General features: G+C 37.4%; 1 protein-coding gene across 4 annotated transcripts in view; it reads right to left on the minus strand.

Annotated features, from left to right (window-relative positions):
* Positions 1 to 16,141, minus strand: part of REL (REL proto-oncogene, NF-kB subunit) — a 34,230-nt gene extending 18,089 nt beyond the window's left edge. For 2 of the 4 annotated variants that reach the window (XM_025868660.2, XM_025868659.2), the window contains exons 1-4: positions 15,837 to 16,141; positions 5,929 to 6,071; positions 5,303 to 5,451; positions 485 to 576 (exon numbers count right to left, since the gene is read on the minus strand). In XM_025868660.2, coding sequence (XP_025724445.1) covers positions 485 to 576; positions 5,303 to 5,451; positions 5,929 to 6,071; positions 15,837 to 15,846 — 394 coding nt within the window. In that variant the 5' untranslated portion in view covers positions 15,847 to 16,141. Of the gene's footprint in view, positions 1 to 484; positions 577 to 5,302; positions 5,452 to 5,928; positions 6,148 to 14,934; positions 15,443 to 15,836 lie in introns of those variants that run through there. The other 2 variants (XM_025868661.2, XM_073897676.1) reach the window with 2 other exon arrangements.
* Between the last annotated feature and the right edge of the window lie 784 nt (positions 16,142 to 16,925).

Raw genomic sequence — 16,925 nt, forward strand, 5'->3', positions numbered from 1 at the left:
ACCAGTAAATACCTAGCCTTAGACACAAATACACTATGAAAATATTTTGTATAGCTTCTACTATTTCTAAATGTCTTCTCCCACCCTGGGATTAATTTAAATTTCGCTGCTGAGTATGCCTTTGATTTAAATAACCACAGTGCCAGTTCAACATTCAGAAAAGGTAATGTATACTATCTGCTAGAATGGCAAATGGAAGACCACATTCAAAAAGAAATCAGAACATCTGTGAAGTTTTCTTATAGAAAACAATGGCCCTTTCCACAGATACCAGAAAGCCTTGTCAGAGAATTTTTCCCCCCAACACTATGAAAGGTTTTAAATCTTCTTCCTTCCTCGGATACAGGTATCCATCAGCAAGCAGAAAAGTGAACACAAAACTTAAGACAGCTTTTAAAGCACAGGTTCAAGATACAAACAGAATTCACTTGCACAAATAGGTCAATATCCAAATAACAGAAATAATTCTGTCAAACATACTTACCATTGAAAGGATTGATTCCTGCCCTTATTCTTGAAATAATAGCTTCTTTTACTTCTTTTTTCTTTACACAACGAATGCCCAAATTTTGAAAACTAGAAGGAAAACAGAACTTTCAAACTGTATTATAGTTAAACACAAGGACATATAAATGAGGTTTTACCAAAAAATACTGCAAAAATCAAGGGTACATCCTGTGCCTATGTCAAATATGCCAAAATAGATGAAGATTAACAGGGAAGTAATATCAAAAAGCTAAAACTGACCTCCCAAACAAAAAAGTTGTAAAAGGAGCCCACAGGTATGTTTTGCTGAGCCCATAAAAGTGTCACCTGTATTTAAAAAAAAAAAAAATGCGCACACACTACTAACATTTAACAATCCAGTAATTGCATATAAACATCTGGATTTCTGGCTTCTCTTGAACATTCTAAAGGTCTGGCCACAGTAGCCTAATACAAGAACACCTCGTTGGAGCTGAGCACCTGCAGCCCCATTTATTCAGGGCTCTCCAATTTACTACAGTGCCTGCTAGTCCTCTTAACACCTGATCCATTCCACGGACGTTTGATTTTTGAGCCCTGACTTCACTACTAGTAGCAATGGAATATGTTTTATGCTATATTACATGAAATTATAATAATCATTCATAAGAAAGCACTGAAATGTTTTCTTTTAAATTAGAAAGATGTTTAATATGAATAATATTTAACAAGTTTCAAAATGTCATTTATGGAAAACTTCTCAATAGCTACAAATATTACTAATTTGCATATCTGTAGCACAGATGATGGTGGGGGGAACTCCCCTACCACCACCAGTCATACTTGTTCCCACATGGAAAAACCATGACATCATTAAAGTTGGGTGGGTGTGAATAAGGAAGCAAAACTTGGTTATAACAACATTACTATTTGTTCAAACTTCACATGGCACTTGGGCAACAGGAGGCTGCCTGCCTCGTTTGCTCCTCTCCATCTCATGGTGCCTTATGTTTATGTTCTGCACCTTCACTGTACTTGTCATTTTGTTAGCACCTAAAATATCTTTGGCACTTCTTTCTTCTACCTCCAATAATTAAAAAATAAATCTTGAATTCATAATCGTTTCTCAAAATCCTGAAACCCATAATCCTCTTCTTCAAAAGTATTCCATTTCTTTGAGATTCATAGCTTGGTTCTCACTTTTTCTTTGACAAAAGATTTTAAAGAATTATTTATTTTAATGTATTTATACACTACTTAATTTTGTTTCATCTGAAAAATCGTATTTGACTGCTATTCACAGAATATTAGAAGTGGTAGGGATTTTTAAAATTCTGACATGAGGAAACCAAGGATCATGAAGATTATTTGAATCAATTACTCATTCATTCATTGATTCAGTCATTCAAAAAATTTTGGAATTCCTACTCTGTATCAAACACTCTAGAAATGAGCATTACAATCCCTCTCCTCAAGGAGCTTATTCTAGTGCAGAGGTTTACAAACTGTGGCCCATGGACCATACCCGGGCCCACCACCTGTTTTTCTAAATAAAGATTTTTTGGAACACAGACAAGCTGATTTGGTTACATATTGTCTATGTGTGCTTTCATGCTATAACAGAATTGAACAGCTGCAACAGAGACCATATAGCCTGCAAAGCCCAAAATATTTACTATCTGGCTCTTAACAGAGAAAGTTTGCTGACCTCTAGTCTAGGGAAGCACTTAGATCAATATTAAATAATCACATGCAAAAAATGCTAAACTGAAATCATGACAACTTTTATAAAGGAGATATACACTGTGTCACGGGAGCCTATAACAGGAGTTGATAAATTCAGGAAGGACAGAGAGGCTTACTGTACAAAGTGGTACTTAACATAAACAGAAATGAACGAGGGGAAGAGGAGAGAAAGAGACTTCAGGAAGAAGGAACAGAACAAGCAAAGGCCCCTACAGAAGAGTCTTGTGAGCACAGGAAACTAAAGGAAGGCCTCTGGGACTGGAGTATAGAGTTCAAGGGGAGCACAGGACAGAGGGCTAAACATACAAGCAGACCCTGTGGTCCCTGTAGGCCAATAAGGAATACTGCCCTTAAAATGTTTTAAATGGGAATGTGACAATCAGATTTCTATTTGAAAAGATGACTCCAGGGCGCCTGGGTGGCTCAGTCGGTTAAGCGACTGCCTTCGGCTCAGGTCATGATCCTGGAGTCCCGGGATCGAGTCCCACATCGGGCTCCCTGCTTGGCGGGGAGTCTGCTTCCCCCTCTGACCCTCCTCCCTCTCATGCTCTCTGTCTCTCATTCTCTCTCTCTCAAATAAATACATAAAATCTTTAAAAAAAAAAAAAGATCACTCTGAATAAATTAATTTTTAAAAAAGATCACCTTGGCTAAAGTGGAGGACAGATCTGAGGGGAAAAGGTACAAAAAGAGTTGATGCAAGACCAGTCAAGAGGCTATTCTGGCAGCCTACATTTGTTTTGACCACGGGTAGTGTGGTGCTGACAGAGATCACTGAGAGAAGTGCACAGATTCAAGAACTATTTAGGAGGTACCTGCTAATGAATTCAATGTGTGTGCCTGTGTGAGAGGTGTCAAGGATGATACCCATGTCTGGGGGCTTTTATAGCAACCACCGAGATAAAGCACATTGGAAGACCCATTAAGAAAGAAGTATGATCATGGTAAAGTCAGAGTTTGGGGCATATTCTATTTGAGATGCTTTTCATATATTTAAGAGAATATGTCAAAAAGACAATGAGACTAAATACCATTCTTCACTGAAAGGAACCAGGGCTCCTTAGAAAAAACTGATTTCAGGGCTGGGGCGAGAAAAGTACAAGTAAGTCCTGAACACTTTGCTGTGTCAGAAAGTAAAGAAGTGCTCTAAGAAAGAAGCATATCAAAAGGACACAGGGAGCAGGAGGAAGGGGCTTGCCTTGGTCAAATCTGGGTCAATCTGAACATCAAAATAATAATGCCAGTAATGGACTACAGTACACTGAATATACGAATCCAAGGGTCTACAGTGGTATTTTTTTTTTTTAATGGGGAAGGGGAAAAAGGGAAATTTTTCTTTACAATAGAATGCCAATTAATATCACCAATGGAAAACACTAATACCCCATGTCTCCTGAAGGGATATTTTGAGAACAACATTGCACCCCCCTCTGTAGATTTCTCATCCAAAATGTTTCATGTTAACATGAAAATATTATTCATGTTATTCATAGTAACATGAATATAAATGAGCAACTAGACTAATCCACATTGAACAACAATCTTCAAAACAAGTAGCCTAGACTCTTCAAAAATGTTAATGTCATGAAAGACCAAAAAAGGCTGAGAAACTACTGTAAATTAAAGGAGACTTTACTAATCATGACAACTAAATAAACATGACAAGTAAATACAATGTGTGATCCTTAACAGGATCCTGGACTGAGAGGAGAAGCAGGAGAACCATAAAGGGCATTATTGGACATAACTAAGAATTTCACTGTCTATAACTAAGATTGAGAAGGAACAGCCAGAAAAGTAGGAAATAAAACAGGAGACTCTGTTCTCACAGAAATCAAGAAATAAGAATGTTCCAAGAAAGGAATGGTTCACAGTGTAAAATGGTGTTGGGAGGTCAAATGATATAAATAGGAAATATTTCTTGTCATATGTGTATTACTAGATATTTTTTGTTTTGTCTTGTAATTGTAAGAGGAATATTTTTAAAGTATATTTTCTAGATAGTTACTATTAATATATAAGGAGGCTACTAACATTTTCCTTGTTGTAATTAGGTTCAGTTTTTTCCAAAGGCAATACATGTTCATTATAAAAAATGAATCACAGAATAAACATAAGTTAAAAGAAAAACATAAAACCCCAGTCTTACCCACCAAGAGACAACCACTATTAATACCTTAGTGTATATACTACCAAGTACATGTACACATCTATTTTTTTTAAGATTTTTTAAGTCACATATGCTGTCTTAAAACCTATTTATCTAACATAATGTGAATATATTTTTATACAAAGAGATATTTGCAATGTTATTTTTAAGGCTACATAGGAGTACACTGCATGGATGTACCAGTTTATCTAACTGATCCCTCCTTGTTTGTTATTTTGATTGCTTCTAACTTTTTGCCATTACAAACTAAGCTGCAATGAACATTAACTATAGCTAAATGTCTGAACATGCTTAATTGTTTCCTGAGGATAAATTCCTAGAAGTAGAATTGCTGGTTCAAGAGACATTCATATTTTTCAGGCTTTTCCTATGTAGTTGTTAAAGTGCTTACAACAGAAGGATTTTATTAATTTATACTATCACCAACATGATGAATGGACCCATCTTCTGGCCGCCTCACCAACACCAAAGTGTTACATCCTTTTCCTTATCTTAGAACTACCATCATGTTACTTTTATAACCTGTCCTTTTCTAAATAATAATTCCAGGTTTCCAGTCGATTTTCTCATATCTGGTAATTTTTAACTATTAATGAAAGGACAAAGTAAAAATATATGAAAGAAAACTTTTCAGAGATTGTGCACACTAAGAAAGAAAATCACAGCATAAAATAAGTTTATGTTTACCTTTAGTAGCAATAAATAAGTATTCCTGCTACCATCATGGGCTGTGTCTACTAATAAAGGATAAAAGGATAGTTCTAATACAAGTGGTAAGAAAATTTAAATGTATACTACAGTAAACAGAAGTAGAATGAGAAATTACTTTATTTGGCTAAGAAATAACAGATGTACATGGACAGGAAACCAAGCATCCTCTGCTTCTCCTATTCCTAAAGACGTCTGTGACTGCATACTTACAACAAGGGTCTGCGTTCTTGTCCAAATTCTGCTTCATAGTAGCCATCTCTGCAGTCTTTTCCTACTAAATCATGAGGATGAGGTTTATATGGGTCGTTCTTTGTTACTAATGTAATTCTCACTTTTCCCTTTCCGTAATAGTTCATAATCTGAAAAAGGAGGAAATTAAATATATGATCCATAAATTGATCTCATTCAGAACTGACCTACTAAATGAGAGTTCAATTTATATAATGTAGTTAGCACTAGATAAATAAAGTCCAACTGACTGGCAAATACCGTTTGGATGGAACTTTCCAGGGAATACTAGAAGGGAAGAATTTACCTCTCAGTTCCTTGGCATATTATTTTCTGCACTACTTTCATTTGATTCTGCTTATTTTCTTTTTAAAACAAGCTATACCAAAATATTATCACGGAGCGAGAGAAAATACTTGGATGTTGGGCCACTGAATGCCATGCTCTTATATTCACTGTTATATCATAAATATCCGTTGAAAGTATACACGTAAGCCACAGTAGAAATGAGAGCACACTGTGAATAAACTGGGCCTTTCAATATAATTGCTATAGATAAAATATGGAGCAATCAAGACTTAGATACACAAAGGAGAATGGTCTATTACCTGGATAGATGGGTATGTTCGGTTGTTCTCTGTGCTGTGCTCCCCTGGAATGCTGCCTGCTGATCGCCCTTCACATTTGTATCTAAAACGCATGCCCCTCTGCCTGGGCTGTTCAATGATCTCTATACATGGGTTATACCCACCTGAAAATTTAAAAAAGGAGGAGGGTGAGATTATGATAGCAGTAATAATGGATTTGACCATTTTGGTTTTTTTTCAAAATAGCAGACTAAAAAATTTTCCCTCTCAATATTAAATAATAAGGTTGAAATATAATTACCCAAGATTGGATGGTAAAGGTGCCTCTTCTCCCATTCATACTGAGCTCCTATACAGTGTTAACACAAGTCACTCAAATCATATTTGTTGGTTAGCACTTTATCATTTAATATCAAGAACTAATGCCAGTGTGAAGTTCCGAGATCCCCACTTCAGAGATATTCACTTCTCACGTTGAGACCAAGTACAAGGACATCCCTCAAGATTCCCCCAGAAGGGTCAAGAAGATAGTCTTCAAAAGTACACCACCATACTCCCAAAGTGAGTCGAGCTGCTTGATTTTACATTAGACCCTTAACAGTGGACTAAAAGACTGCTAATTGAAAATGAAAATGCATTTAAATCCTTGCAGAAGGATATTTTTTTTAATATCCCCATTGGAATCTTAAGGGACTGATACATAGAACAACAAAACAAGTTCCAGAAGTGTTCATTTTAAGCTCAACAGAATTTTCAATCAGTTCCATCTAAATCTTTACTGAAGACACAAAAGAGGAAAATAAGTTACTTACTTTCTAAAACAGATGTAATTCAAAATATGGAACTTCAGAATGAACTGATCTACACAACATGGATGAATTGTATACCTTATACACCTGAAACTAATGTAACATTATGTGTCAACTATACTCCCAATTTAAAAAAAGTTACACTGACTGAAAGAAGCCAGACCAAAAGAGCACATCCTGTAGGATTCCATTTATATAAAACTCTAGAATATGTAAACTATAATCAAAAAAAAGCAGATCACTGATTGCCTAAGAACAGGTGTGGAATGGATAGGGAAAGTCAGGGGGATGATGGATATGTTAATTATCTTGATTGTCATGATGATTTTAAGGTTGTATTCATATGTCAAAAGCTATCAAATTGCAAACTTTAAGCATGTGCATTATAAATTAATTATATGTCAGTAAAGTTGTCTAAAACATATGCATCTTTACCCTTATTATCCATACTATAGAAATGAAAAGTTCAATGAAGACACTCAAGTGTGCTTACAAGTAGGGTACTTGGCAATGTGTCTTTATTTCAGGGGCATGAAGATGTCTTCCATTCAAAAAAACCCCATTTTCCTTCCATCAGTTTAGTGATTTCTAAATTCCCACAATTAGATAATCCATTTCTCTGACTAAAGACTTATCCCCTGTTAGAATGCAAGCAAATCTTTAGAAAGGGTAACACAATGGATCTTATTGGTACAGTGTGAGGAAGAGGCCTTTTGAGTCCTACTTAGCCATATCTTAATAGCAAGGACCCTAGAAATGTATCTTCTAAGTCTCCTAATCTATGAAATGGGAATAATAATAGCACCTACCTCATGTTGTGAGGTTCAAGGTAGTGTGTTGTGTGTTCAATTCTTATCAAGTATCACACCTATGACAAATACTCAATAAATGTTGTCTACTATTGTTTCAGATGCTTTCTTGAAAATGATTTATAGTGATACCATGATGGCGTAGCAACTGGTACTTTCAAGAATTTTATAGAACAGTGAGGCAAACAACACAAATTATTAGACTACAGAAGAGTCCAACAAAACAAATTTTGTTTATGCTAACAAAATTGTGCATAAAATGATAGTAAAAGCAAAAGAATCAGGGATGCTTGTGTCAAATCAAAGAAAAAAGAGTTAATGAAGCAAAAAGATGAGGAGAGTAGAAGGGAAGGCCTTCTAGTGAAAGGGAACAGTGTGTCCAAAGGCACAGCAGCACAGAAGAGGAAGAGTTTAAAAATGACCAGCGAAGCCACAGTGGAAGTGGAGTACACTTCTACTGTTGGAACCAAAAGCCAGAGTACATTTGTAATCTGTACAAATCTGTACAAAGTACAAAGGACATTAGGAGGGCGCCTGGGTGGCTCAGATCGTTAAGCGTCTGCCTTTGGCTCAGGTCATGATCCCAGGGTCCTGGGATTGAGCCCCACATCAGGCTCCTGGCTCAGTGAGGAGCCTACTTCTCCTCCCTCTGCCTCTCTCCCTGCTCATGCTTTCTCTCTATCTCTGTCTCAAATGAATAAATAAAATCTTAAAAAACAAACCAAAAAAAACAAAGGACATTAAGGATTTTGATTTATTCCACAAGTGACAAAGAATCAATGAATGGCTTTATGGAGGGGAATCGTATGATTGGACTGACATTTTAGAGTAAGAACTGTGGTGGCAGTGGACAGACTGAAAAAGGAGAAAGAGTATGATGATCGGTTTCGAGGCTGTGACAGTACTGTGGGCAACAGTGAGGGCATGTCTGACATCTAGTAGTAGTAGCAGGAGTGAAGGATTATTTCAACAAAACTGACAGTTTCTGGTGACTGACTGAACATTAGGGTTAGGAGCAAGTAAAGAATCACTGAGGCTCCACAGTTTCTACTTTGGGTTACTGAGGAAAGTTACTCGTAGAGCCAGGGAAACCGGACTTTAACCTAATCACGTTCGTAATACTTATTTCAATTTTACTGAAAAATGTAAGGCATGCAGATGCCTTTCATTTTTCACTGTCACATACTTATATATCCTTGTATATTATGAATAACTCAAATTCACATTTCAGCTTCAAATATTTCACATCCTTATATATCATTGCAGGAGTACTTAAAAGAAAGTACATTTTCCTCTCAATAGTTCGAAATACTCAACAGTATTTTTTAAGTGATATCTTAAATAATTTATGTGCTTTAACTAAAGGTCAAATAAATCCCTGCCCACTACTTATTTAAAGGTGTCTTGGTGGGCGCCTGGGTGGCTCAGTTGGTTAAGCGACTGCCTTCGGCTCAGGTCATGATCCTGGAGTCCCTGGATCGAGTCCCGCATCAGGGTCCCTGCTTGGCAGGGAGTCTGCTTCTCCCTCTGACCCTCCCCCCATTCATGTGCTCTCTCTCTCTCATTCTCTCTCTCTCAAATAAATAAATATCTTTAAAAAAAAATAAAAATAAAGGTGTCTTGGTGGGAAGTTGATAGAGAATTACATCATTAACGGTAAGTGGCTAACTTTTGAGGGAAGAGTGTGAATAAAAGTGCTAGGCTCATAGGGATTTTTCAAATATTTCATTGGTTACACAACACTTCCTTAAACTAGAAAGTATTTGTAAGAAAAGTCTATAGGCAAGAGAACAGAAAAGCAGTTGTTAAGATAAAAGAATTTTTAAAGATGTGAAGTTATAAAAATGACAAATATTAGTGATCATATAATATCAAGTACTTAAAAAACCTTTGAAATCTATTCTTCCTATTGTACAAGCTCTTTACTGGTAAAAACACTCATTATCAACCAGGTAATATGTTATTGTAATGTTTCATATTCCCCCAGCTGGAAATAATCTCCCCTCCTCTAAATTATCATAGTATTTTGTTCATGACAATTATTCCAAATAACTATAATTTAGGGAAGACTCACTGTTTTATTTCTTCTTGAAAAAAGCTCCTTATTTCATCAAGCTACTTGAAGGCAGGAATTGTGACTTCCTCATCAGTGCCGTGCACACAGATATTCAGTAAATATCTGGGGAGTGAATAACTGAAAATCTAAAAATCTTTTTGTTTGTGTAAGTTATACAAACATCGAAGGATCGTATTAGTGATTAATCAGATTTTCCTTATTAGGTTCCACTATTATGGAAAAAAATAGTGCTTTGTAGGTATTAGAATTGCTATACTTTTCTACTCTTCATACCTATTCATAGTCTAATTTATCTGTACTTATGATTTAAAAATACTTCCCAGCTATAAATCATTTACATCATTTACATCATACATCAGTATAATGTACCTGTTACTTCCTCCCTTAGTACTGTGTTTGAAGTGCCATTCTTCCTGAAGACAGAGTGCGGAACTGTAGTTTTGTATGGAGTGGAAGAAGGTAAAGTGTAAATCAGAGAACTGTAGGGAAAATAAGTACTGTTAACTAAGATTATCTCAAATCACTACAGTTTTGAAAAGTACTGAAATTTCTTCAAAGTGGTTAAGCAAGTTGAGCTTAAGGTTAAGCAATGTACTTTTTTTTAACCAATACTATGCAAAGCTGGGATTGACCCCTACATTTTTAACAATATTGTAAAATGCTAATACAGACCAGAATAACATTTCAAATAGAGCCAAAATGTTTGCAAGATAGATTTATGTTTTTATTTGCACTTAAGCAAAAAAAAATGCTCTTTGAGCTTTTAAGATTAAAAAATTACATTGAAATAAAAGTTAAAAATGGAGTCTCAATTGTCAGAAATAAACACATTAAGTAAAACTTTATGGCTAACACCAGGAACCATCATTAATTGTTCAGGAAAAAATTAATTACAGTAATTATAATACTGTTTTAAAGTACTTTTACATATATTCTCATTTGATCCTCTTAACTTTAATCTTCATAAAAACAGAACAGGAATTATCTCCCATTTTATAGATGATAAATTTCAAAATTATGAAGCCATAAGAAATAGAAATTATGAATGACATTAGCAAATATGATTGCTGGGATCCCAACTGATCAAATTTTTTAAAAAAGCATAAAAACAGCTAGAGGTAAAGTCACAATAACTTATTACAACAAATAACCTAAAATAAATACAACTTAGTTTAAGAAGATAATGCATCTTGGAATAGGCAAGTGAATATTTAGATCCAATGAAATTCCTGGAACAGAGTTCATAGTGGGGGTGTATACTAGAATCACTTTGGAAGCTTTTTCAAAAAACATACATGCCCTGATCCCACCTATAATCTGTTGAATAGAAATAGAAATCTTTAAAGCCCCGACATATTTCTGGGAAAGCCTTCCAAGCAATTCTAACACACTCCTGATTGGGAACCAGAGCCCTAAAACATAAAGAAGCAGAAACAATACACATATCCAGAAAAGCAATCCAAAAATTCATGTACAAGTATGGGCTGGGTGACAAACTAGGCAGAGGAAAAATCTGACTTTTTTTTTTTTAAATTCTGACGACTTTAACTCTTTTTTCTCCCACCCTAAAAAGCTTAGCCAAATATAAGCAAGGGAAAAAAGCATTATGATAGGGACAGCCTTCAATCACACCAATTTATTTAAAAGGTAAATTGTTTGCAAAATTAATACTGTAATTATCATCAGTAACATTTCTTAAAATAGGGCAAGCAAGTGATCACACGCTAATGTATCAACACCACAGCTGAGACTGACTGCAGACTGCATCTCCCTCGCAGAAGTATGGGATAACAGACTGCCTGAGAGCCAAAGGAGCAGATGGAGCTAACAATATATACTTTCCTTAGTATCACTTTTACTCACTTTGGAGAAAAAGAAAATAAGATCTATTTATCATTCCTCAAACCTAGGAACCCAACTGAATCATGGTGATAAGCTTCTTTACCTTAAGACACACTTTTTCCATTTCTTCCTAATTATGATCAAAATTTAGAGTTACCATTTCTCACATAGATAGAATGGCATTCAATTAACAAAGGGGCAATGAAAACTTAAGCCTATTCCCACATGATAGAAAAAGACTAACACAAAAGGTGCAAAAGAAATCAAATGAAGGATAAGTTATATCAATCAAATTAGTAAAAGGACACACGGTCTATCTAAGAAATTTTTGATTTACTTTCTTTCAGAATGTTTACTATCATTTAAGTGGACAAAGGAGAAAAGATACACTGCCTCCAAACATCACTGTCAAATTTTTCTTCACTAGCTTAAAAATACAGAAAACCATTCCAAATTATTTAAAAGTAAATGCACATTCTCATAAAGTCTTGAAAGACTATTTTCTATCTAGCATCTGTTCTATTATTGCAAGTTTTGAAGGTTTCACAGAATTCTAGAATGTCAGGATACTCAATAGTGAGTGCCAACTACCACTAGTAGCTCCTGTTTCCTAGGGGTCTGAGTCTCCAAACAGCTCCACTATATAAGAAAACACATTTATGGGCATGAATTGTCTCTGTTGTTCCTCAAAACAAGATGTTGTAGTAGTTATTCCCATTTTTATATTACAGAGTGGCAGAACTGGGATAAAACCAGGTTCATTATGGGCTAAAGTCCAGATTTATTCCAATTTCGGAGGCTGATTCTCAAGTCTTAAGCATCCAAGTAAGGGAATTTTCAGATGAGTATTTGGCTGATGTACACACCATAAGGTAAATAAAAGATGCAAGAGCTTCACAACAGAGATTCTACTGCTAGAGATTCCATTATGGTGGGGAGAGAGGGAATCTTGAAAAAAATGTTAACTTCCAGAATGAAAAAGCAGAGAAATATTTAAAAGCTGTCCTAGATTACTCAGGTATTTAATCAAATTAAAAATAAATGGCAGTACCAACTCATCTATCTTAAGACTGCCAGATTTAAAAATAAAAATTACAGGATGCCTACTTAAAAATGAATTAAACAGGGGCGCCTGGGTGGCTCAGTTGGTTAAGCGACTGCCTTCGGCTCAGGTCATGATCCTGGAGTCCCGGGATCGAGTCCCGCATCGGGCTCCCTGCTCAGCAGGGAATCTGCTTCTCCCTCTGACCCTCTTCCCTCTCGTGCTCTCTATCTCTCATTCTCTCTCTCAAATAAATAAATAAAAAATCTTAAAAAAAAAAAAAGAATTAAACAAAGAAATTTTTTTAGTATAAGTATGTCCCATGCAAGTATTTGGGTCATGTGCCTACAAACCCAATCATATGCAGAGAACACAGATGAAAGAAGGATGGAACAGAAGGAAATCCTAGGCCTCTTATATTGTATTTGGGAAAGATACTACACACGCCCCAGATGTTCCCAATATCGTTTCATCACAATTCCTCCTTAGCCATTTCACTCACTCATTCCCTTTACCCTATCATATATCACCTTAATTCTTTTATACAGTAGTTGTCTCTACATTTTCACGTGCCACATTTTGGAAACAGCCTTCATGTTTATAGTGTGTAGTCTTCTACTTAAAAAAAGTCATTTGCTTTAGTTGTCAATTCCAGCTTCCGGCTCTATCATTAATGATTAAGTTGCATCATAATTACACTGATTTTTCCCCCTTACTCAAAAGAAATACTTATAGTTCTCTTGAGATCCACACCACAGAGTTGGAAGTAGTGTGGTTTATAAAAACAATTTCTTCATGTACTTCCTATTTTATGACACAACAGATCTATACTAAAGAACACTGTGAAGAAAAATCAATTATCAAATTTTAAAACATATTTTACCATACTTACAAGTAAACAGAGCTATCTGTGCATAAGAATATTTTGCACTTTCTACAGGAACAATGAGAAGCTTTAAATCCAGACAAAATAGCTAATTTTACTTAAACAAAACAGAATCATAAATATACAAGAGTAGTGACTGCTCATGCAAACCCTACATGGGACAGGGAACATTTTTCTTAACAGTACCTGTTCTAATTAATTGTGTCAAAAGACAGAAATCAAGGTGTTAAAACAAAAAGGCCATAAAGACAGCTTAATAGAACCCGATCTGTGAAATCCTAAATAATTTGCTAATTTACCTGAACAAAATTTAGAATCCTACAGAATCATATACATATATATAATTTTTATATATCTATATATTAAATTCCCCATTACTCATGGTACTTAAATTTTTGCTAATGAGATTATGATCTGTTACTTTTATATTCTACGTTTGTTACTTTACATATAACAAATCCAGCTACACATACCTATTTACATATGACATCCGGTGAGAAAAGAAGAAATGGTCTTAAGTGCCTGGTAATCAATAAAAATACTTTTTTGAGGTTTTACTACTACCTTACTACAAATAATCTAAACTAGACAGTGATAACTAATTAAGCAAAATTTTTTTCCTATTACTCTTTCAGTTCAATTACTGTTTCAAAACAGGATAAGAATTTATAATTTACTTAATCTTTCTCTCTAAGGCCTTTACAAGTGATTAAGAAAAATACTCCCAGACTCCTTTTTAAAAATTTCCTTGGCAGTTTTCAAACAACTGAATTACAATTTAAATAATCTGTCATATTTTAAATAGTCCCATTTTAATGCAACTCCAGAAAAGGCAAAAAAAAAAAAAAAAAGATAATTACCCTACAACTTTCCATTCCTTTAAATTTTTTCCCCTTCAATTTAGGGAATCAGTCCTCACAACAGTACAAAATATAGTACCATTAAACAAATTTTAAATGGTATCATTTTTTAATAATGTGGATCTTACCTTCTATGTAAATAGTTCTTTTCTCTCTTTTAAAAGAATTAGAAGTATTACACTCATACCACATATCAATGAAGTTTGGTTAAACTGCCAGCAGTCTGACCTTTTTTTACTTATAATGCTTATAATCCTTACCATTCTTTACTATTTTCATACAAAATCTTTCTGTCATCAAATAAATTAGCCAAATATTTCAGATCATCTTTGCACTTTTAATCTAAACGTGCTTTTAAATTATAAATTTACAAAATTATCTGAAAGTTTGGGGTCACTGAAGTGGGTAAAGAGAAAGTTGAAATATTTTAAACTACACTTGTATTGTCACATAAAAAACCACAGACAAACTGAAATCAAATGTCATGTGAACCACCCCAATTTCCTTTTCGGCCTACAGCAGTAGCTATGGCATTGTTCTGCTCAACCCCTTAAAAAAAAAAATCCTTTAATGCTTTCTACTTCCTCTTCTCAGCTAGATATCAGCCTCTGAGGGTCACTGAACCAGGGTCTTGGGAGGACGCGGGTCAAGCATAAACAGGTCCCCCAAAACCTTCAGCCTCCTAGTATAGCGCTAACTTACCCTACAAGGCCTCCCTGCCTCTGCTCACGCTGCTTCGTCGGCCGAGAAAGGGCCCTGTGAACCTTGCCAGGATCCTGTAAAGGTCCAACTCGAACACAGTCTACTTGATTTACTTCCCTTTAGGTTACAGGCAGATCTAAACCACGGCTATATATATGAGACTCCCTCCCCTGCCCTCTAACCTGTTTTTTGGTAAACTCGTTTCCGCCCCAAAGCAAGAGATCTACGCATCGGTTAACTGAAAATAAATTGTTACGTTAGTGATGTAAAGTTTTCATTTCTACTCCTATTTTAAAGCACGGATATTCTAATACTCCTTTCCCCCTTTCTTCCAACAAAGAAAAAAAAAAAGACTTCTCCGTAAACTAGAAAGTACCCGCTTTATAGTAGAAATTAGCCACTTTGTTGAAGCAACTTAAGACCCGTTATACCACTGGTGACTTTTAAAGCCGCACCACATTTTGTACAACTGTCAACACATCCAGCGATCACCTCCTGGCACTTGATGAAATTAAACTAAAAAAGGAGAGTACTCCTGAGGTCTGAAGGTTCTTCATTCCTGTTCTAAAACATAAAACCACCATTTCAATATAAATCAATTTTTAAATACGAGAACTCTCCGTCCTCATTTAGATTCGTGTTACTTCCGTAATCCTAAAAATCAAGTCGTTGGGAATTTCTAAGGTTCCGGCTATTATAAGGGCATCAAAATACAGAGCGTGACTTTGATTTCGCTCGCAAACCCCGTGCCAGGTAACTTTTTTAAAGGCTAACAATTTGCCAGGTGAGACAATTTGAAAGACAGAACGCACACAACCGAAACCGAGACCCCGACACCCTGAACTGCAAGACCCCCGGACGAGCTCCTTCCCGCGGCCCGGACCCGCGCCTGAAACACTCACCCGAGGCCATGGCTGAGCTCACCGCGCCGCCCTCTTCAAGAGTCCGACCCGAGGCCGCCACAATCAGCCCGCGTCGGTCCGGCGGCGGAGGGACTCTGCCGGCGGGACCCCCAGTCCGCCTGACCAACCCCCGGGGCCTCCTCCTCCTTCCCGCCCTCCTCGGGACCTGCGGCTCACACCTTCCCACCCCCTTAATTCTCGCGTTCCGGATCACCCGGCTTCGCCGTCCAAGGTGCGGGAGCCAGGGGCAGGGGGCGGAGCGCCGCGAAACCCGAGCGCCTGCCGGGCCTAGAGGTAGGCAGCCTGGCGGGAGGGGGATTTCCCGCGGCTGACGTAGGCCCCCCCCGCGCCCCGCCCCGTCCGTGCCCCGCGCCCCGCCCCTGCCGCCCTGGGCTTTGAGACTGGGTCCCGGCAGCGGGAGGCGGGATCTTCGGGAGCGCAGGGAACGCTGGGAGCCGGGCGGTGACTGTCCTGAGCGTGCGAAAGCCGCCGACTCCGGAGAAATCCCCCTCCTCCAGGTTGTTCTTAGGCGCGTGGTTTAAAGTTCAGGAGCGGGTGGGAGGGTGCGCTGCCGTCCAGGGGGCCGGCCGCCTGGGAGCACTTGGGGGCGGACCGGGCGGCGAAGTGGGGCTGGCTCTCCCGGGCCCCGGCGGACGGCGGCTCGGGGTTTTCGATGGGTGGTTCCCCCTCTTCCCAATTTCGTACATGCAAATCTTCGCCCCCGCACCGGTCGGCGGCGCCGCTCCGACGTCCCGGTGCGCCCCGCAGGGGAAGTGAGGAAGCCGCTGGCCCCTGTGTTCATTTGTAATTCACGGATTTGCATTTGGGGACCCCCGCAGTCTGATTTTCCCCCATTTTGTCTGAACTACGAAGGTTCTGTCAACCTTACGTAGTTTACCTACGAAAACTTTTTAAACTCTTAAGATCCGCCCTTCCAGTTCGTTGCCTTATGACGCTGTGTGCTCAGGATTAGTGAAGGAAACGCTGTTTTAGGATTTGACAGATACCCACGAGGAAAGGGGGAGTGGAACGAAAGAAAGTTCAGTGTGTTGAGGGACTCTAGTATAACTTTGCTTCTTTCATGGGCTA

The sequence above is a fragment of the Callorhinus ursinus genome, unplaced genomic scaffold (assembly GCF_003265705.2).
Source record: "Callorhinus ursinus isolate GAN/ISIS: 27379988/994484 unplaced genomic scaffold, GSC_fseal_2.0 scaffold10, whole genome shotgun sequence".
Classification (NCBI taxonomy): Eukaryota; Metazoa; Chordata; class Mammalia; order Carnivora; family Otariidae; genus Callorhinus; species Callorhinus ursinus.